The 21,580-nt window shown below is 39.8% G+C and overlaps 1 protein-coding gene across 6 annotated transcripts in view; it reads left to right on the top strand.

Annotated features, from left to right (window-relative positions):
* The window catches only part of DCDC1 (doublecortin domain containing 1), a 246,701-nt gene that overhangs the window by 85,683 nt on the left and 139,438 nt on the right, over nt 1-21,580 (top strand). For all 6 annotated transcript variants that reach the window (XR_014516364.1, XM_083462254.1, XM_083462253.1 and 3 more), the window contains exons 9-11: nt 4,721-4,813; nt 14,712-14,882; nt 21,193-21,294. Coding sequence is in view for 5 of the 6 variants with exons in the window: in XM_083462254.1 (XP_083318380.1) it covers nt 4,721-4,813; nt 14,712-14,882; nt 21,193-21,294 (366 nt within the window). In the remaining variant the exon portion in view is untranslated. The remainder of the gene's footprint in view (nt 1-4,720; nt 4,814-14,711; nt 14,883-21,192; nt 21,295-21,580) is intronic.

The following is a 21,580-nucleotide window of genomic DNA, read 5'->3' as shown; positions in this document are numbered from 1 at the left end:
AAAAGAGTTTTGCCCAAATAAGGCATTTTATAAAGTAACACAGAACTGGGCACTACTTAATGGCACATTTTTTTAGGGATAGTGAAGAGCTGCTTTGCTTTTCCACACGTAAGTAGATTGTAGTGGAGAAACGCTATGGGAAAAAGCCTCTCCCCCACTTTATGAATACGCTGACACTCAGAGGGAGCCAGACCAGCTGAAAGCAAACTTCTTTGCCCCAACAATAACACACAATGAGTTATTGACTTGTTTTATATATGGATCTCTTTTCAGTAACTAACTTTGACTCCCCACAGTCTGGACAAATGATTGATTTTGTTGTTAGCAAGAGAGAGTGCTTTTGCACTAAACATGCTTGTTCAAACTGCTTTTTCTCCATTTGTTCTCTTACTGAATAGGACCTTATTAAAATGCACTTTCCAAAAAAGTACCTGCAGCTAGTCTTTATCACCATGTTATGTATATATAAATAAGTAATTTGTCCCACTCCTTTGTTTAGCAACAAACCATTAGGGAATCCTGTCAATACATCTGGAAGCGGATTATCACAGTATTTAAGCTGAAGTGTATTGATCTGCATGTAACACATACTTTAGAATGACTCATGTTATACAGGAGTTGGATACTATTTGATTACCAATATAAATATCTCAAATTAGGTAACCTACTGGCAACAATGCAGTCCAACTTCAAGTCTCACAGATTTCAGTGGGATAGATTTATTCACAGGAACTGCCTATAATGCTGTATAAAGGCAATACTTACGTATGTGAATCTATTTTTTACATTTGTTTCACACTCTTCCCCCTCCCCAAAAGGAGTTCATGATTAGAAAGTACCCAGTTTAAATGGCAAGGGTACATGCAGCAATCTAAATGCCAAATTCACATGTAAAGTGCTGGCTTCCTTATATTGTGCACAGAAACTGTTCATCAAAGGGTAAAGCTGTTGCTTCTGTGCTTTCTTCATATAGTGATTTTTAAAAAAAAATCCATATAATCTGCCTCCCTGATTTCTCCTGACTTCCCCCATCCCATTGCAGCTTCTGCGTCCCATCCCAGGCATTTCATGAGACTCTCAGAAGAGGCTTTTGGGGGCACTGAGGTGACTGCAGCAAGCAAGGAGGGATGGGGAATTCCCCTTTGTGTGAACAACCCTGCATGAGGGCTGCATTGAATATTACCATGTATTTCATAAGATCTGGACCCGGGTGGCGCTGTGGTCTAAACCACTGAGCCACTTGGGCTTGCTGATCAGAAGGTCAGCGGTTCGAGTCCCTGCGATGGGGTGAGCTCCCATTGTTTGGTCCCAACTCCTGCCAACCTAGCAGTTCGAAAGCACGTCAAAGTGCAAGTAGATAAATAGGTACCGCTCTAGCAGGAAGGTAAACGGTGTTTCCGTGCGCTGCTCTGGTTTGCCAGAAGCAGCTTAGTCATGCTGACCACATGACCTGGAAAAACTGTCTGTGGACAAACGCCGGCTCTCTTGGCCAGTAAAGCGAGATGAGCACGTAACCCCAGAGTTGTCTGCGACTGGACCTAACGGTCAGGGGTACTTTACCTTTACATAAGAGCAGCAGCCCAGTTCCAAAAATAAGCTTGCAGCATAGCCAGCACAGGCAGAATTTATAAAGTTTTATACAACATTGGTCCAAACTCAAGAAATATGTAGTATGTGCACTGCTCATAATTCTGCATATAGATTGCTTAGATTTCATGGATTTTAATGGGATCTAAGTAACTGATCTATACTCAAGATTATGTGTATCACTATGGTCACTAAATGATAAGGCCAAGCATTTTTTGGTCAGGTATGTTTAAGAAGACAAAAGTGCATGCTTTAGCTGCAATCTGTGATGTAATTAATCTGTTATCCTGCTTCGATTTGTTGCTAATCCAAAAAACTGATCTTCTGTCTCATTAGGATGCAGGACTACTGACTAAGTGCAGCTGCTGAAAATCATGGCAACAGTGTCAGGTGCTGATCTCTGTTGCACTTTCTACAGTCTTCAATAAATTTCAGCTATAAGTTACCCAACTCAGATAAACACCCCTCCCCCTGTTGTTTGTTGTTTCTCTCTTGAAAATTATTCTTAATGCTGAGTTAGCCACACTCTTTTAACTCCTGCTCCGAGAGCTTTTAGTGTATTTGTTATTTTACACTATTGGGAAGTACTCTGGGAGAGGGACACTTTGGGTGTATTTGTCATTGTGACAAGTCAGGTACAGTTGAGGATCATTGCTACTGTACCCCAGGGCTGGCCTGTCTGAATGAAAATATAGTTTGGCTGGAAGAGGTTTGCTTTGGCTGATGTTTCCCCAACTGCTCCACTGCTGTGTGAAGAGCAGACGCAGACCAGGAGAGGGATGACAGGTTGCTTTCACGAAGTAGATTTGTCTTCATTGGAGGAACATGGATGGTATGGGTACCACCTGAAATTGAAACAAACAAACAAAAAATCCTTCCAGTAGCACCTTAGAGACCAACTAAGTTTGTTATCAGTCTGAGCTTTTGTGTGCACGAAAGCTCATACCAATAACAAACTTAGTTGGTCTCTAAGGTGCTACTGGAAGGAATTTTTTAATTTTGTTTCGACTGCGGCAGACCAACACAGCTACCTACCTGTAACCTGAATTCCAGACTTCTTTTCTTCCTTGCATTCAGTTTCATTCTCTAACTGAGATTAGCCAAACAACTGAAGTTAAAAGTTTCCAGTTCTGGGCAAAGGGCACCCAATAAGGAGCTAGAGACTAAAAAGGGGGAAAGAAGTGGGTTTGGGAAAGAAGCTGGCATTCTGGAACAGTACTTCACAGTTCTGTTGGGTAAGCTTCCTACTGGCTCTGTGAGATGCAGTGTAGCTTGTTTTTCCACACACTTTAATGTCACATGAAATGCAAACCTAGAAAGAACAAACTACAATTTCATACAGTCTTAACGAGAGAGATCTATTATGTGTCTCTTCCAGTTAAATTATGCCAAAAGTAAATATGCAGTAGGCATAAGTGACAGGAGAATTGTACCCTAAAAAAAAGAGAAAAAGAGGCATATTATCATTATGTCTGGGTACCTGAAGGAGATGCTATTAACACTGCATAATAATTTTCCAATGTGAAAATACACTCCCTTGATTTAACTTTTATTTAAATTTGTATACACCATAATATTGTATATTTAACATGCTTAATTCTCAACAATATAGAGACAAAAATTTAAATGCTTGTATGACTAATCTGCTCTTTTATAATAATAAGAGTGTATTGTACTAAAATGTTCATTTAATTTCCCCCCAGTGTGTGCTAATCCTTTTTTATTTGCCAGAGATGGATTAATCAGTAATTCTTTAGCATTACCTGTAACTTGTGCTGCCAGTTCTATCAGTTGAGCTTTCAGTTCATTTGGTACATCAGTGCCCAGTCATGTGACAATATGATTCTTGCATCAATAAGACTCATCCAGACTTTAGCTGTGCGTGAGAGTGAAAGAGTTTTATATATAAATAGTTTCTATAGACCATAGCTTCCCAAAGTTGATACTGTGTCTCCCATCTACTAGATGGTGTTCCATTAAAATCACTGCAAATTTTGATGTTGACCATCTTGGCTGTGAGTCGTAGATGGAATATTTGCTCCCTGCCTTGAGGCCTTTTTCCACCTGACCTGGGAGGGCAGGGCCCCGACTGAATTCAGCTGACATTGCTGAACAAAATCTTGGGCTTGGGTCTTGCTTGGGGGGGGGCATTGTTAATTTTTTGTATCACTATTTTGGATCTTGTGATTTATGTGGAAATTGTTTGATTTGGTTGTGTACTTTTGATTATTTTTATGATGACTTTTGTCAAGTTTGTAGTTACGTAATTCTTAGCTGTTGTAAGATATATAATTCTTAAATGTTTTAACTTTGAAAAGATGGCGTACAAATAAAATGATGGATTGATTGAAGGTGAATTGTCCCTGTATTTCTACTCTAAAACTAAGCATGAGATAATCCAATTATTGTGGAACTTCTGTTTTTGAAGACCGTTCGGCTTCTGAAACTTTCAGTGGGCTGGCTGCAAAATAAATGAAAAAGAAAAACACACCTCAGAAGTTGTTCGTCTTCCGAGGAATGTTCGAAAACTGGAGCACTTCCAGGTTTTCGGTGTTTGGGAGCCGAAACGTTCAGGAACAGAGCCGTTTGAGTTCTGAGGCTTGACTGTACTTCCCTAGTGGGAAAGCAAGATTATGGTTTCACACCCAGCCCACCATGTGCATCTGTCCTTTTCTCTAGGCATCTATACGTATATGGATTAAAGTTTTAATGACATACACATGAAAAATCCAATATGTGTTGACCTAAACTATACTTCAGTTTCCAGAATATGAAGTAATTATTTGGACCACAATTTACTCAAGTACACCCTGTCAAACTGGGATAGCTCAGTTGGTAGATCATGAGACTCTTAATCTTAGGGTTGTGGGTTCAAGCCCCACGTTGGGCAAAAAATTCCTGCATTGCAGGGGGCTGGCCTGGATGACCCTTGTGGTTCCTTCCAACTCTACAATTCTATGTTTCTAAAAGGCTATGGTACCACAATAGGTGTCTGATGGTACAGGTGTGCCAGTGGATGGGCAAGGCACTCATTCTCTTGTTCTTCCACTCAATATAGGAAGATCCAGGAAATCTACTGTCAAGAGCTGATAGAAATAATGTGTCTTTTCACAATTTTTGTCATCTTTTTTAGCTGGATTACGCAATAGATGGCCAGAAAGAGAAAATCACAGACAAGGGCATTCTATCAATGAAAAAAGAAGAATTGTATTCAGAACAAGATGAAGTAAGTGAATAGTACTCCTTAGCAAAACAGCAGATACGGTTTTGTATACGTAACATTTCTCCTCCTCCTCCTCAACACCATTGACAAAGAAGTTATGTGGTTGGCTTATGACCTAAAATATAAGAGTAAAATAATTGTCATAAATCTCAATGCTGCACAAAATCTGAAATTTAAACAGCTGAAAATAAAACTGGACTAAATAAGTTTCTGAGGCTATCACCATATTAAAGGCAAAAACAGATTTTTAAAAGCCTGATTTTAAAAGGGCTGGGAAAATAAAAAGTCTTGACTTGAAACTGAAAATACTTCAAAGTAAAAATATATTCAAGATACCGTACTTCAAGATACTTCTATACCTTAGTAGCACAAGTATACAAGTTGTAGTTCCTTCCCAATTAATTAATTTGTTCAAATTCAGAAATGATTTTCATGCATTATTAGCTAGATTAAGTGTAGCTTATTGAGATATTTTGTAATTTATCTTCTGAGGGTTGGGGTGGTTTTTCTTCTTGTTGTTTTTAAAACTGATGCATTAGAGGCCAATCCATAGCTGACAGAATTCAGTTCTACCATGGGCACAGCACTCATGTATAGAGGATTTTCTTCTTCTTCATCATCACCATCACCATCACCATATAATTTTATTATTTATACCGAGCCACTCTAGGCCACTTACAGAATATATCAAAACATCATAAAACATAAAACATAAAAAACTTCCTGATGCCAGACAGCCTTCAGATGTCTTCAGAAGTTGTATACCGGTAGTTCTTTATCTCCTTACCTGCTTTACCTCCTTATCCCCTTTATCTGAAGGGAGGGTGTTCCACAGGGAGAGCACCACTACCAAGAAGGCCCTCTGCCTGGTTCCCTGTAACCTCACTTCTCACAGTTAGGATCATCTTCTTCTTAGGATCAACAGAGCTGTATTTCATGCAACATTGGAAATTTACAAGGGCAATTGTGCAGAAAAGGAGGTCCATTATTATTATTATTATTATTATTATTATTATTATTATTATTACTACTACTACTACTACTACAATATAAAAACACAACAATACATGCATAACATGGCAACAAAACACACACACACATACACACACAAAACTCACAATACCCCACCCCAGTTAAAAAGCCATAGATTGTTTAATCTACTGTTCACTTCACTTCTCCACTCACAGCGCTGGTCATATGCCCTACTTTTTGTGTCCAAACTCCTGAAGCCCCAGGTGGGATCCCTGCAGGGGTTTATGAAGTGGCCAACCTTCCTTCCTCCCCCATACTGTATTGCCTGCCCATGCACCGGTTGTGACATAATGCAGAATAGCACAATGACCTTTTAAAGTGGAAATCAAGCCCACAGACCTTTTGCCAATGTAGAGACTTGGTAAAATTCTTTTCCTGTTCTGTTAAGTAGTACAGTGGTACCTCAGGTTACAGACACTTCAGGTTACAGACTCTGCTAACCCAGTAATAATACCTCAGGTTAAGAACTTTGCTTCAGGATGAGAACAGAAATCGTGCTCTAGCGGCGCAGCGGCAGTGGGAGGCCGCTAAAGTGGTACCTCAGGTTAAGAACAGTTTAAGGTTAAGAACGGACCTCCGGAACGAATTAAGTACTTAACCCGAGGTACCACTGTACTCAACTCAAGTCCACAAAACTGAAGTCCACCAAATTTATCTGAATACCTGCCGTTCGTAATGTGTGGGAGAATGAAGATAGCAAGCTGCAGACGTAACGCCTGTTCTGGACTGGGTCTTCCTTAGGTGAACCAGAACTACTTTGGTCCGTCTCCCAGCCAATCATTATAAAGCACACAGAGAAAGCAGTGGCACTTCCTAACAGATTACTAAGACCGGCCAACCCATGAGGCAAGGTGAGGTGACTGCCTCAGGTGGCCAGATCCACAGGGGCAGCAGATCCCGATGTAGATCTTTATTCAGGACTGGCTCACCCACAAGGCAAGGTGAGGCAACCATTTTAGATGGCATCAAATCCTAATGTCAGTCTTTCTTCCCACCTTGTTCCTGATGTAGATCTTCACTGGTGGGAAGGGGAGCACCATTTTAGGGTCTGTCTCAGGTGCCAAAATGTCTTGGGCCAGCCCTGCAGATGACAAAACTGAGCAAAGAACTCTCGGAGTAATCCACTGCTTTGGCTATATTTATCAATACTTGGCCCCCTTAATCAGCTACAAAAGGAGAAACTGCATGGATCTTGATCTCCTCATGCTGTCCCACCCAACCCCCACCAGGGGGGAAAAACTAATTTTGCTCCAACTGCTAGTTGCCCTGGGACTATAGAACTGAAGATAGCACACACTGGCCCCATCTCTTGGCTGGCAAACTAAGGTCTTACGGATTGTGTGTGTGGTGTTTGTTTCTTTGCTATGTACTGTATTGTTGCTATTAATTGTAAGCGCCTTGAGGATAAATCAACTGGAAGGCTCTGCTTTCAATGTAAATAAGTATCCATGCCCTTCTCTCACACATTGGGGACACCACAGGGCCTGGAACTGTCCTTCAAGAAAGAAATAATGTCTCCTGGCCCATTTTGAGTGATCGCCAAACACATGTCCTCATGGTCAGTGGCAGTATTCAAATACGCCAATCACCCATTGATATTACTTTGTATCAGCAGCAAAATTTGCATCAGCAGCAAAATTTTCTTAGAATAGTTTCAGTGAAGTTAGATATAAGCATGACAAATTAGTATTTTCTTCTAAGTTCTGCATAAACATGTATAGTGGCTTATTATGACCTATACATTTATTCATTGTTTGGTTGTAAGTTGCTTTGGGCAAGATAAAGTGACTAACGAATTTAATAAATAAAAGAAGCATATTACAGATTTGTCAAAAATATACTATTACAGACATACAAATTAAAACTTTAAAACAGAAACGTGTGGATGATTCTGTGTGCCATGTTTAGCCACTGACCTTCTGCTGGAGCCAAATAGATAGTTCTTATATGCCCATGTGAAGCATTTTAGACTCTTTGTGTAGTGGAATTAAGGATACAAGGAGCATAGGAAGCTGTCTTTTCACTGAATCAGATCACTCATACATCTAGCTCAGTATTATCTACACCAATGTTTCTCAAACTTGACTCTCCAGCTGTTGCTGGAATACAACTCCCATTATCCCTAGCTAGCAGGACCAGTGGTCAGTATGATGGGAGTTGTAGTCCAACAACAGCTGGAGATCCAGGTTTGAGAAATACTGATCTACACTGATTACCGGCAGCTGTTCTCCAGGGTTTCAGACAGGAGTCTTTACCTGGAGGAATTGAACCTAGATGTAGTCCAGGTGTCTGAATATATATCTATTCTTTTAAATAAGAAAATTATCTAAGCCCCGCTGCAAAAAACACAACCCCAAACCTGTCAAGATGAGCTCCATTTTTAATCATCCAGACAAAAAAAATTATGCAATTCTGTACATGGGTTCAGTGGGATTTATTTCTAGGTAAGTATGTATAGGAATTCAGCCCAGGCTAGGGGACAATGGTATAGTTAAAGCCATGGTTTTCCCAGTAGTGATGTATGGAAGAGAGAGCTGGACCATAAAGAAGGCTGATCGCCGAAGAATTGATACTTTTGAATTATGGTGCTGGAGGAGACTCTTGAGAGTCCCATGAACTGCAAGAAGAACAAACCTATCCATTCTTAAGGAAATCAGCCCTGAGTGCTCACTGGAAGGACTCCCTGGAAAAGACCCTGATGTTGGGAAAGATGGAGGGCACAAGGAGAAGGGGACGACAGAGGACAAGATGATTGGACAGCGTTCTCAAAGCTACTAGCATGAGTTTGACCAAACTGCGGGAGGCAGAGGAAGATAGGAGTGCCTGGCGTGCTTTGGTCCATGGGGTCACGAAGAGTCGAACATGACTAAACGACTAAACAACAACAAACAGGGGACAGTGACGCAGTGCAGTTGCCTCTCAGAAGCCTCTGATAGTGGAGAGAAGTGGCACCATGTATGTGTGGGAGGCTTTCTTGTACTAGAGTCCCAAGCAGAGTGATCAGCTATTGCTGGTGGCTCTCTTGCCAAAGGTAGCCAATGGAAAGCCCCTAAATGGGACTTTGGGGGGCAGATTGGTGATGGGATGGCAGAGGCTCTGGATCCACAAGATCAAGAACTCCTTCGAGTCAATGAGGGGCCCAATATTTAGTCCCCACGGCTGCTCTAATGTGGCAATTGTGCAGCAAAAAACAAAACAAAACTGTGTACTACCACATTATCCCCTGGCCAGCAGGGCTATGGATGCAATGGAAGAGCTGCAGGCCCTGTTATTGCTGTTCCAAAGGAAAATGTTAACTAAATTCTTACTTTATGGAAAAACTGTAGTTTACAGCATCAAGACATAGTGTGCTAATCATAAGATTCTGCAGGAAACATTGTAATGAAGAACTATTAAATCAAGACATATCCTTGCAAAGCTTCATGCTGTGAACTTGACAGCATATTCTATAAGTGAAATAATACAAAATTGCTTCAAAGCAAAATTGGAGCATTATCTCCATGTCGATTTCTGGAGTACCCAAACCTTCTTCTTTCAGAGAGAAGATTAAGACATTTAACTAATTTTATTACAATACTATTAGTAAAATCTTTTGCTGCTATTTTGAAGTCTGAACTCTTGCAGTGCTTGAAATTCATTTAGAACCCCGTAGCTAATTGTTATTCCTGGTTAATAATCCAGATGTTTTAGAAATAAATTTAGTACTTATTTTCAAGCGATAACAGAAAAACTAAGGTTACTATATAATAAGATAACTCATTTCTAGACCTCTTTAAACAGTGGTTGGCATTTAATGGAACTTGGTTTTGTTTTCTACACTGAAGATTTTCTCCAAACTGTTCGACTATTTTATCCAAAACCTTGGTTCGTTACTCTTATTTTAATCCAGTCATCTCAGCTCCTCATATAGTAATTAAAAGCATGCATATATAAAGCATGAGTTGAATTGAATATGGTGTTCCATAAATGAAAGGGAAGGGGAGGAAAGCTTTTTCAACTCCCCACTCTTCACTGTAGCCCACCACCTTCCATGCTTTTCTGGAGGGTCCTGTTTTTAGGGGATGCAGCAGGAATCCATGAAATCTACTTCACTGCCCAACACCTAGCAACATTCTATATGCTTACCAGTATATGTGCCTCTACCTCAATTCTTTTTAAATGATTCCCCATGGAGGCAAACCTGTGAAACATTTACATCAGAATTATTCATCCATATGGCTATTTCTGGAATAGCTTCTGGGCAGGATTCCCACAAGGGGGAAATCTCATAGTTTGCCTGTTTCATTGCATACCTAGAAGTCAGCATTATGTCAAAATAGGACCTGAGTTATTGTAGCATTCGCCTCACTTGCAAAATGTGTTGCACTTGTGCACTGGCGCTGTGGTCTAAACCACTGAGCCTCTTGGGCATGCCAGTCAGAAGGTCGTTGGTTCGAATATGTACGACGGGGTGAGCTCCTGTTGCTCTGTGCCAGCTTCTGCCAACCTTGAGTAAACCAACAAACCCCTGTGTTGCAAAATGTGAAAATTTCTAGAGATCCTACGGATTCCATAGTTACTATTTTAAAAACAGTCCTACAGCAAGCTTATTGTATTGGTGTTATTGATAAACATACTTTTGAGTTCCTTTTACCTCCGTTTCCTTGCATTCCAGTTTTTTATTGCCTTCCCAAGATCCATAAGAACATTCATTCTCCCCCAGGTAGGCCTACATGAACGATTTCCCATGATATGATGCACTTTCACTAATAGATGCATTTATAGGCACATTTTAGTATATACATTTTTGTACACATTACTTGACTGGAGAACTACAAAGTTTGGATAAGTGTGAATTTCAAAGGGTATCTTTGATACTGTTTGCATATTTTTTTTGGAAAGTGTTCACCCTTGATGCAAATTCAATTGAATTTCATCCCCATCTCTAGTTGTGGTCCATTTCCCATATATTGTTAATAATGTGCTCTTTGAATTTTCATCTACTGGCTAAATTGGGTTTGCTTCCACCTGGCCTGTCCCCTTAGTACTGGAATTCCTGCCAAGCCTCTCCACAGCTCTGTAGATTTCACAAGTTGCTGCTCACAACTTCCAAACCTATTTCTCCTTCAGGTCATAGAATATGTTTGTGTTTTTATAGCAGAAAAACAAAGCGGAAGCAAGGCACTGATTTCATTGCATGGTGCACATTGGGTTGAAAGACAGAATGACTGGGATGCTACCTCACAGAGAGAAGATTAGGTGACCTTAGGTTCCTTCTATATCTACTACTCCTCAATATGTTGCTTCAGAAGAAGTTCTGTGACAGCTCAGTTCCTTGGTCTTGTGTGTGTATGTGCTTATTATATCTCGATGCTTGGAGTGTGCTATGGACACACATTTCACAAAGTGAAAAGCAACCCAGCAGGTGCTTTTTGCTGGTGATCTAACGCAGGTATGTTAGTAAAGTTAGAAGAGGCAACCACCCCTACCCCACTTACGTACATGTTTACCTTTGCTTGGTAGAAAGCACCAAACAGAAGCCAAATAAATGCATCTATGTAAATCTGACCTAAGAAGTCAAAACAAAGATAGGCTCTCTTCTTAGCAGCAGCCTCCCTTTTCTGGCTACTTGCAGTCTATCCAACCAAATCCATGCTGAGTTTTCCTGGAGAACGAGTACATGTTTTGTGAATCACAATGAGAGTATGCATTCCCCCCCCCCAACTTATGCATACATAAAGCCTTCTTTTGTGAGAAGGATTCATAGGGTCAGATAATGTGCAAAGGGAAAGGCTATATATCTCACAGGCCTGCATGTTTCCACATGGATGCTTCTCCACACACAGACTGAATTATGAACAGACCTATTAATACGGGGATCACAAAAGGTCAAGTTTTGTCTTCTTTCACAATTGTATTTGAATGGGGGGAGAGGGATTTTATTTTAGAAAAAAAAGATTCACAATGAAGAATTTTATAGGGACTTTTTTTCTTCTTTTTCTTTTGCAGCATAGAGAAATAGAAAAAAATATTCTAATGTGCAATGGTTCAGGAACATAGACTTTTGATATTGTTGGTTTTGGTCACTTGCAGATTGACCTTTGAAACTATCTTGTTTCCAAAAGAGTGAGAAAAAACAGGAAAGACATTTTGTAGCATAGTCTATTGATGAAAGGTACATCTGATGTAGCCAGAGAAATGTTAAGAGCATTGCTAACAAATAATAACAGATACCGGTACTTCTTTTTTTTATCAAGATGCAACTCAAAATCCACATACAAACTTTAAGTGAGCTAACAAAGCTGAATTAGCAGGCAAAGTTGATAATCTGTAACCTTAGTAATCATCTTTAAAATGTGTGTCATTATTCTCTTTATGTATATGCCACCAGTATATACATTGGTGGGGGATGTATACTTGTGGCATATTTAAAGAGAACAATTACACACATGACTCTAGAGTGTCGAACAGTATTCACATAATGAAAAATAATGGCATTACCGTAAAGCTCTATACAAATACATTAAAAGTGTTTTAATCCAAATATAAAGGCAACATGGTTTTAACGTATAGGATGGTATATTAACAAGACTCAACAACCTGCCTCATTTAATGCTAATGTTACCGTCTCACATCTTACAATGTAAACATTTTGGCATTGTCTGTCTATCCTATTAGTTCATATGTATAATGTACTTTCTTTTGTTCTTCTGCTTGCTTTTTTTAATAGTTGTTAATGGCAAGGGCAGCAGTGCCTTAGGAGTGAATTGCCTTGCAAACTATCATTCTCTTCACAAGATATTCTTATGCATACCCAACTTATCTTCCTGGAACATGAAGGATAAAAGGGAAGGAATTGGCTATTTTTAAAACCAGTGCCAGAAATGGGCTTGGGGTCATATTTGGTATGGCAAGTTGCTCTCTGTTGTCATCATAGCTGATTTACGCCAAATAATCTTGTCTAGCAGCATGGTGCCAAATGGTGGATGCAGTAGAATTAGCAAATCAAACCACTCACACAGATTGGTGGGCCTGGTAAAAGCTGTCACCACTCCAGAAAAAAAAAAGGAATGACTGTAGCATCTCTTTGAGATGGCTCAACAGATGCCTCCATTAAGGGTGAGAAATTCAGTTGGAATTATTTGCAGGATAGTACTTAAATATATTATAAATTCATTTTTTAAAAGACATAATATCAAAAGTAACTGATGACTGTACCCTAATAATTGGTGTTAAGTGGTCAGAATGCCCAGGATTCCTGCCACTATGCTGTACAAGTAGCAGTTCTATACTGTTGTAGATGGCTGCTGACTTTGCATGACTCAAAGCATTGTAGAGTTGGAAGGGGGCTCCTAGGGTCATCTAGTCTCACTCCTTGCAATGTAGGATTCTCAACTAAAGCACCCATGATAGATGGCCATATAACCTCTGCTTGAAAACCTGCTGGCTGCTAACTCTTCTAGAGGCAGGGTAATATAAGTACCCTGTTGACAGGGCCTTTCATGTCCTAGACTGGAAGAAACCTGAACTGATGATACATGTTTTGGGAAAGAGATTTCCTAGAAGAATAGCTACTCGATGTGATCGAATGCTGTGATCTCTGTGCAGAGGTGCAATCCACCATCTTTCTCTCCACTGCTTCCGTGTTTGACTAGAAACAACCCAGATCTTCTGTTAGGAACAGCATTGCTGTTATACCACAGGAGTGTCCAGTATCACGTTGTATTAAAATAAATATAACGGTAAGCTCTGGGTGACTGGACAAACACTTCTTATGCTTTCTGAGAGATTGCAGCACGGTTCTGAAGTAAGCGCAAGGAAAGCACCAATGAATTCTAGACATCAAAGTTACACGAAACAAGAATAGAGATACGAGACAGCACTTTGACAATGTTGCATCCCACTCTGTACATAACACACTCCTCTCCACTACTTCTGTTTCCTTCCTTTCTAGGCCGCCACCCTTCCTAGTAACTTTCTTTTAAAATTCTTTTTGCAGATATAACAAATTTACAAGCTTTTATATGTGAGTTGTATATTTATCTTCACTCTGTTACTATTAATGTGCGTTCTACAGAATTCAGTAAGTGACGGAACATGTTTATTTAGTATATGAACTATACATTGTAATCAATTGAAAGTAATTGCATGCACTGTTAAAACATCTTTGCATATTTAACATACCACAGAATCAAACAAAAGAGAGGTGAGAAAGAAGAGTTTATCTTCAGGATATTAGGGAAAGGAATAAACTCACTCACTCCTAACTTGGATTAGATGTAGAGAAGGGCCTCACATCCTTTGTCCTCTTACCTCACCCCACCCACTATACAAAAGAGCATTTTTCAGTTTGCTGATAAAGCATTTCCCCTGTTTCTTTCTTTCTTTCTTGGATTAACAGTTTTATTGGTTTCTGGCTTTCCTCCTCCTCCAACAACAACAATGACAACTGTTATTGTTACTATTATTTGACTTGTTAGTTGCTTATTACCCATAGGCCTCCAAGCAGCATCCTGTTGTTAGTAATATGCATTCTAAAAAATTCATTAAGTGGCTGAACATGTTAATCTAGTAGCAAATGACCTATACATTTTAATTAATTCAAAATAATTACAAGCAATATTAAAGCATCTTAGCATCCTTAAATAGGACAAAGTAGAGCTCCTTTGATTTAATTACTTTTGCCTGCTCATTCTTGTGTGTTTATTTGGGTATATTTCTTTCTACGATAGGTGGCTAGATTGGGGAGGGGGAGTACAGATATTCTATATTTTTTGCTAGACTTTGCAGAGAAATGTCATCTCTTCCTTCAGGTTTATAATGAACATTCTAATAGGTGTGACATCAACAATTGCCTCTTGCTAACAGCTCTCATAATTTAACCCTTCAGGTGAACAAGTTGATTGATGAACTGCAGGCAGCTATCAAGAGCTACAAAGGTCACCTCTCTAAGCTTGCCCCTCAGTTACAGGCGGAACAGGAGCAATGTGCTGCTTATGTCTACCAACATATTAAAGAACTTCCTGCAAACACAGTTTCCTCACAGGGTCTGCAGCTAAAGGTATGTATAGTTTAACAGAGAGCCAGTGTGGTGTAGTGGTTAAGAGCGGTAGTCACGTAATCTGGGAAACCGGGTTCGCGTCTCCGCTCCTCCACATGCAGCTGCTGGGTGACCTTGGGCCAGTCACACTTCTGTGAAGTCTCTCAGCCCCACTCACCTCACAGAGTGTTTGTTGTGGGGGAGGAAGGGAAAGGAGAATGTTAGCCGCTTTGAGACTCCTGAAGGGGAGTGAAAGGCGGGATATCAAATCCAAACTCTTCTTCTTCTTCTTCTTCTATTGCAGTTTGCCATCTGTGTTTTTTTAAATGTGTGCATTCAATTATATCCAATGTAAATTCTCAGTTTTATACTTTGCTTAATCTGAGATGATGTTTCAATATCTTCCTTAAAATTTTCATTTTTAATAGTCGTAAGTCTAATAAGAACAACACTTTAAAAACCTTTAATCCAATATAGAAAAAAGAGTTAGAGGGATACATTACATCTTGCACATAGGAACATATTCCCAAGTACAAAAATATGTGAAAATAACTTCAGTTATGAATAACACACATGTCTAAATTGTAGCTTTTGGTGGCAGGGGCTGTATCTTAACAGGCAGCAACTTACATGTACTTTCATTCCTGAATAAGGCCTCCATGCAGGGCTCAAAAAGAGTTTTCTTCTATGACTGCAGGGGTGTGTTTGAGAAAAGGCCTTTCTCTTCAGTCTCCAAAAGGCAGATAGCTTCTGAGCACACTCTTAGGTAGAATTTTTGTAGTATTGTCAGATGATAATATTGTTTTAAACTATATACCAACTATATGGGGTATGGCAAAGGGTCAACATAAATTAAGTTTCTGCGCTTGCTCTTTGGGTGAAAGACTGATATTAATTCATTGGAATTAATATCAGGCTCCCTTCGATGAGTGGATAGAATATATAACAACTCTAGCAACAAATGAATGGATTGTTTGGTGTGGAAGGAAAATGGACTGAAGTGTAGAAAAATGGCTGCATGCTTCTCTCTGGGAGCTGCCATAGTTGGGCTTACTGTGTCATGTGGACCAGGTTAGTGTTACAGAGAGGATTAAATGGGAGAGAACCATTTCCATCCCCTTGAGCTTCTTATAGTGACTACTATATGATTTTATGATTGAATTTTACTCTGATTTTATTTATAAAAATAATTTCTTATTTTTTTATTATAAACTGATTTGTGCATTTCATTGTGCAAATATAAACATTTTACTACAAATAAAATAAACGTCTACCTGCATACTGGCTTTACTTATCATGTTAAGGCATCTTAATTGTCTCACAGTTGAAAAGTAAATATGTACTACTATACAACTTTCCACCTTGGATTACTTGGAACAGGAAAAACAAATATAACACATATATTACAACAATATTGACAATATGTCCATCTCAGTGTGAGAGTAATCAAATATCCCCTGTTGGTGCTTGTTGTTTCTTGATTCTATTTCCAATTCCTTTCATTTTTGTAGGGTTTCCACTGTTCTGTAGTTTTACTTTTGCTTTTACTCTTTAGCTGATACTTGGAGAGTCTTCCTAGGTGGTCTGGTTAGCTGTTTCAACCAACATGGTGCAGAATATTGGAAAATCCTGTGTGTATTCTACTGCTTAGATGTTAAAGCTCTAGAAGATGCTATTACATTTCTCAGGATTGTTTCCTGATTTCTGACTGATATAAACTGCTTCATTATTTCCCTTTACAGTGGTTTTAACTGAATTTATCCATGCATTTTTAGTGTAAAGTTAAGGTAAAGTTTAGATATTAACCTTAACTGTTGCAGTTACTTCACACCTATTAGTGATTCATTGTGGCTGAATGTATTTTATATCTAACTTCAAATTTGTATACCAGTTGTTGTTTTTTGCAAAATTCTCTTTGGCATTACTACACATTGGCTCAATTCAGATGTCATAGTTTTGATCCTCCAAACCATGGTTTAAAGCAAGACTTGGGTTGATTTCATTGTGCTGTATTCAAAGATAGATGTGTGTGTGTGTGTGTGTGTGTTCAACAAGGAGTTCCTCGAGCCACATGCAGTTGTTCTGACAACAGATGAGAAGGACTTATTCCTGTATAGAAGTTAAAGCAGCAACCACCAAAGTTTTATAAGCATTGCTTGTTTAATATTGCAGTGCCTTTTATTTTTAAGGTAGCCCAGGACTTATACAAAAGAAAGAGCAAAAGCATCAGTTCAGCTTGAGTACTATCATCCCCCTCTATTTTTGCGTTATTATGTCTCTCTTCGCTTCTCTGCACTTGGGTGGGAAATTGTTTTGGCTGTAATATAGGAAATAGGTACTGCTCAGTGGCTCTTAGTGTAACACCTACTGTGAGGTTTAACAGAACTTTTAACAGTTTGTTTAGTAGTGGTGGAGGAACTAATGTGGCCCTTGTGTGTTGTCACTAGTTTTTCTCAGGTTGGCAGCTGGCATTGGAAACATGCTGGTCTAGAGAGATGTTGTTTTCCACTGTGCCCGAGCATTTTCAGACATTGTAGAAACACTGAAAGAAGTAATAGCCACAGTGTTCTTCCTGTAATCTCACTTCTTACAAAAGTCTGTGATAATGGACTTAAGATGTCTAACGAAAGTGTGGTCCCAAATAGTAGATGTTTCCATACTCCTGGATAGGAGTTGATATTATATAAGTTGGCTGATCTCATGTCTTCCTGTTGTTTTTGTTTACCCCAGAGATAGACTTCTTTCTCACCAGGAATAAAAATAGCCATACATTCTATATTTCCATTTTATTTTTCGTGCCTTCCTTCAGCTCTGCACTGAAAAACTGGCAATTGCAGAAAACAGGCATCTCATGCTAATTATTTATACAGTGGTACCTCGGGTTACATACACTTCAGGTTAAACACTCTGTTAACCCAGAAATAGTGCTTCAGGTTAAGAACTTTGCTTCAGGATGAGAACAGAAATCACGCAGTGGCAGCAGCAGGGGGCTGCATTAGCTAAAGTGGTGCTTCAGTACTTAACCCGAGGTACCACTGTATAGTATGTAAAATATAAACTTTTTATAGGTAAGATTATCAAATCAAATATCTTTATTGTGGTCCATAGATCCACAAAACAGTTTCGAAACAAGATACAGTTAAAACAACCAAACAACAGGCAAAAGAGACCGAGGGAGTCATTTCGTTATGTCTAGAGCATGATGGTCTTTGTGTCTTGCGACCTCTGAAAGAAACTTTGCCACAGTCAGTGTAATATCATTTGACCTATCCTCCAGAAGGTATTTAATATGGGAGGCTTCAGATTTTCCCGGCAAATTTGCTAGTAAGGGTTTGATCAGTTGATCCCTTGCTTGCTCATACTGCCCACAATGCAGTAGGATATGGTTCATGCAATCGACGTCCTGAGAACATAAACAAAGCCTATTCTGGTAGGGGATGCCTCTCAGTCTACCATTTAGAACTTCCGATGGAAATACATTTAATCTAGCTTTGGTAAATAAATGCCGATAGATGGGTATGGACAAATTCCTACGATATGAGGCTAACTGAAAGTCATGCCCGTATTGGATTCCAACTGCAATCAGGCCACAGATTACATTGGATCTGGATCGCAGGTTGCTATGTGAGATGTCCCAAAGCCTTTGCCTAAGGGATACAATGGCGGTTTCATAGCCCAGCTGATACAAAACAGATGGTGACAGTCCAATCAAAGTGGCTTTTCTGGCCATACTTTTCAGCCATGGGCTGATTAACTCCTCATTGGTTTGATGTACAAGTAATCTCTTCCCCAGGCCGTATACATATATAGGCCATATATATCCCCAGGCTGCAGGGTCAGCTCTCAGATTGTATTGAGATGACCAGGGGAGTGAGACAGGGCTGCATTCTGGACTCCACTTTGTTTAGATAAGATTATAGTAAAGGTATTTTATATGCCCTCTAAGTTTTTAAAGCTGTATATGTAGCAGATGCAGGTTTCTTTGATTAAAAGCACTTAATCTCTAAGGATGCTTCTCCTTGTTGCTTCTTCAGTCAATTATCTTCACAGAAAATGTAGGGAATCACAGCTATGCACAGTTTGCAAGAAGGGAGGAATGATGAGATCGCCAAAAGTGCTGCAGCACATGACACCTATTTTCCGTTGATGCTCTTTCTTTAACTTGTAGTCATGCAGTGCCAACTGACACAAAGCAAACTTTCCTATATGCCTACCCCTAGAACCCATTTCTAACCCACGGCACACCAAATCATCAGCAGTGTGCTGTTCCAGTTGACTTGATTCAGCCAGTAGGAATCATTTAGCTTTTGTGCTTTTTAGTGTATAACAGTGTCTTGCAAATACATTTATAAGTCTACAGTATTTGTTAGCCCATTTTTTTATACTAGCCCCCCTGCACACACATAGCTACAATAGCCATTGTCCTTTGAATACAATGATTTGTATATAGATTCCCTGCCTGGCTACATAGCATCAATTCTTGCCACAGGTGACCAGTCAAGTGGCTATTTACCAGCATGATATAATATATACTGGCACTTTTCAGTCAAAAGTAACCCTTTATCTAGAAATGGGTAATTTCTATGAGTGTCGTGTTTAGCTGATTGGTTAAAGGCCTTTTGAATGTTTAAAAGGTGCTCCCAAACTAACCATAGAGCAGATATGTGTGTGTATGCAATACACAAGTGTATAGGGACACTGGTGGCGCTGTGGTCTAAACCACTGAGCCTCTTGGGCTTGCCGATTGGAAGGTCAGCGGTTCGAATCCTCGTGACAGGGTGAGCTCCCGTTGCTCGGTCCTTGCTCCTGCCAACCTAGCAGTTCGAAAGCACATCAAAGTGCAAGTAGATAAATAGGTACCGCTGTGGCAGGAAGGTAAATGGCGTTTCTGTGCACTCTGGCTTCCATCAAGGTGTTCCATTGTGCCAGAAGCCGTTTAGTCATACTGGCCACATGACCCGGAAAGCTGTCTGTGGACAAATGTTGGCTCCCTCGGCCTGAAAGTGAGATGAGCACTGAAACCCCATAGTCGCCTTAGACTGGACTTAACCGTCCAGGGGTCCTTTACCCTTTCACCTATAAGTGTATACAAAGATTCAGTCATCAGGTGCCATCTTGGGAAAAGGTATTGCCTCTTTCCCCTAAGAGTGAGGAGGCTAGCAAGATTGGGAAAGCCCACCTCTGGTACTGTGAAGGCTCCTGAATCCTTAGACCTCCCAGGTCTCATGCAGAGTATTCTGGCCACATCTCCTGAAACCCAGTCAGCTGCAGCTGTGAGTTCCCTGGCATTAAGGGAGACAATGCAAAGAGATGAAGAACACAGTCTTTTTTTGGCCTCTCTTTCTCCTTTCATGAGGAGCACCTGGCCACTCTTTTCACAGCAGCCCTCAACTCGTGCTCCATAAGACGCAAGAAAGCCTCTAAAGACAGGCATCATTCTCCCCACTGTCTCTCAGGGAGCTGTTATTGCGTTGCTAGACATTGCCAGTCTTGCTCTCATTCCTGCACTACAGCAAAAAATACAGATCGCAATGGTTTGTCAATATTCTCATAACCAAGTATTTTCCCCCTTTTTAGTTATTTAATAGATTTACATTTATTCAGTATAATGCAATTAACTTGCAAACATCTAATTCATTGGGTAACCATGCTAGTCATCCAAAGTCTGTGCGTTCCCTTTGTGATCCAAGGGCCCTGTTGGGTGAGTAGGAGACAAAGGTATTGACCCATAGGGCACAATGCACCAGGAAGTTCTCTTGCAGAAGCTCCTTTAAAATGAATGGAACAGAACTGGAACATTTCAGTGAGGCATAAAAATGTGTTCAATTCATCAGGTGCAATGGGTGCACCCTTGCATTTTTCATCTATCGTACATGCACTGGAAGAGCGGCCACAAGTCTCTCTCTGCTTCTTTCATGCTTTTCGCTGCTCAGCAATGTCTTATATGTAGAACATGACTAACATTCGAAATAATCCTAAATTATTTCCAGGGTAAACATTTACATAGGTCACGTTTCCTTAAGCTTCCTTTAGACGAGTAGTCTTTCCAAGTATTTGTAGGTGAAAATTCAAGTGAACATTATGAAAACAGACACATACACATTTTTGGTAGAATGAGGGCATTTTTCTTGGTTTTAGCTAGCTTTAAGCATCCAATATGATTTTTTAAAAGATCAACCCATTATGTGCACCAGACTAATGTACTTTGTAGTGAGAGCTGAAGGCTTGGTACCTGTTCATAAGTGAATGCTGAATTTTCTGATTAAGCCATTTTGATTGTAATGATCTATAACTTGCATAACATTTACTTAATTACTGTTTATTTTTGAAGGTGTATGAGAATGGCAAGGATACTGGGGAGATTCTTGTTTACATCAGTAGAAAAGAAATGGAAACCAATCCTGGGGACCAACCCAGTGCTGCTATGGAGAGGGTAAGCGAGGAAATACTTCCCTAAGTGCATACATTTATTCAAATGATGTGAAGCTTTCATTCTGGGGATTTATTTTGCAGTTCCCACATACAGCATATTTTCTATTTATGATTCTTGCATAGCAGAGCCACCCTTTCTCTGTGCTCACATGTAGAGGCTAACTTAATAACCATTAAAATTGTGAGATGTGACTGTTCACTTGTTTCGCTTCTGTCAGAGTATGTTGTATTTGAAGAGCTTTCAATGAATCAGATACATTCAAATACATTACCAGCCCCACGCAAGT

This window comes from Podarcis liolepis, assembly GCF_965112155.1.
Source record: "Podarcis liolepis genome assembly, chromosome: 1".
In the NCBI taxonomy this organism is placed as follows: Eukaryota; Metazoa; Chordata; class Lepidosauria; order Squamata; family Lacertidae; genus Podarcis; species Podarcis liolepis.
Note: the sequence above shows the minus strand (reverse complement) of the source record. Positions and strands in the feature narration are given on the sequence as shown.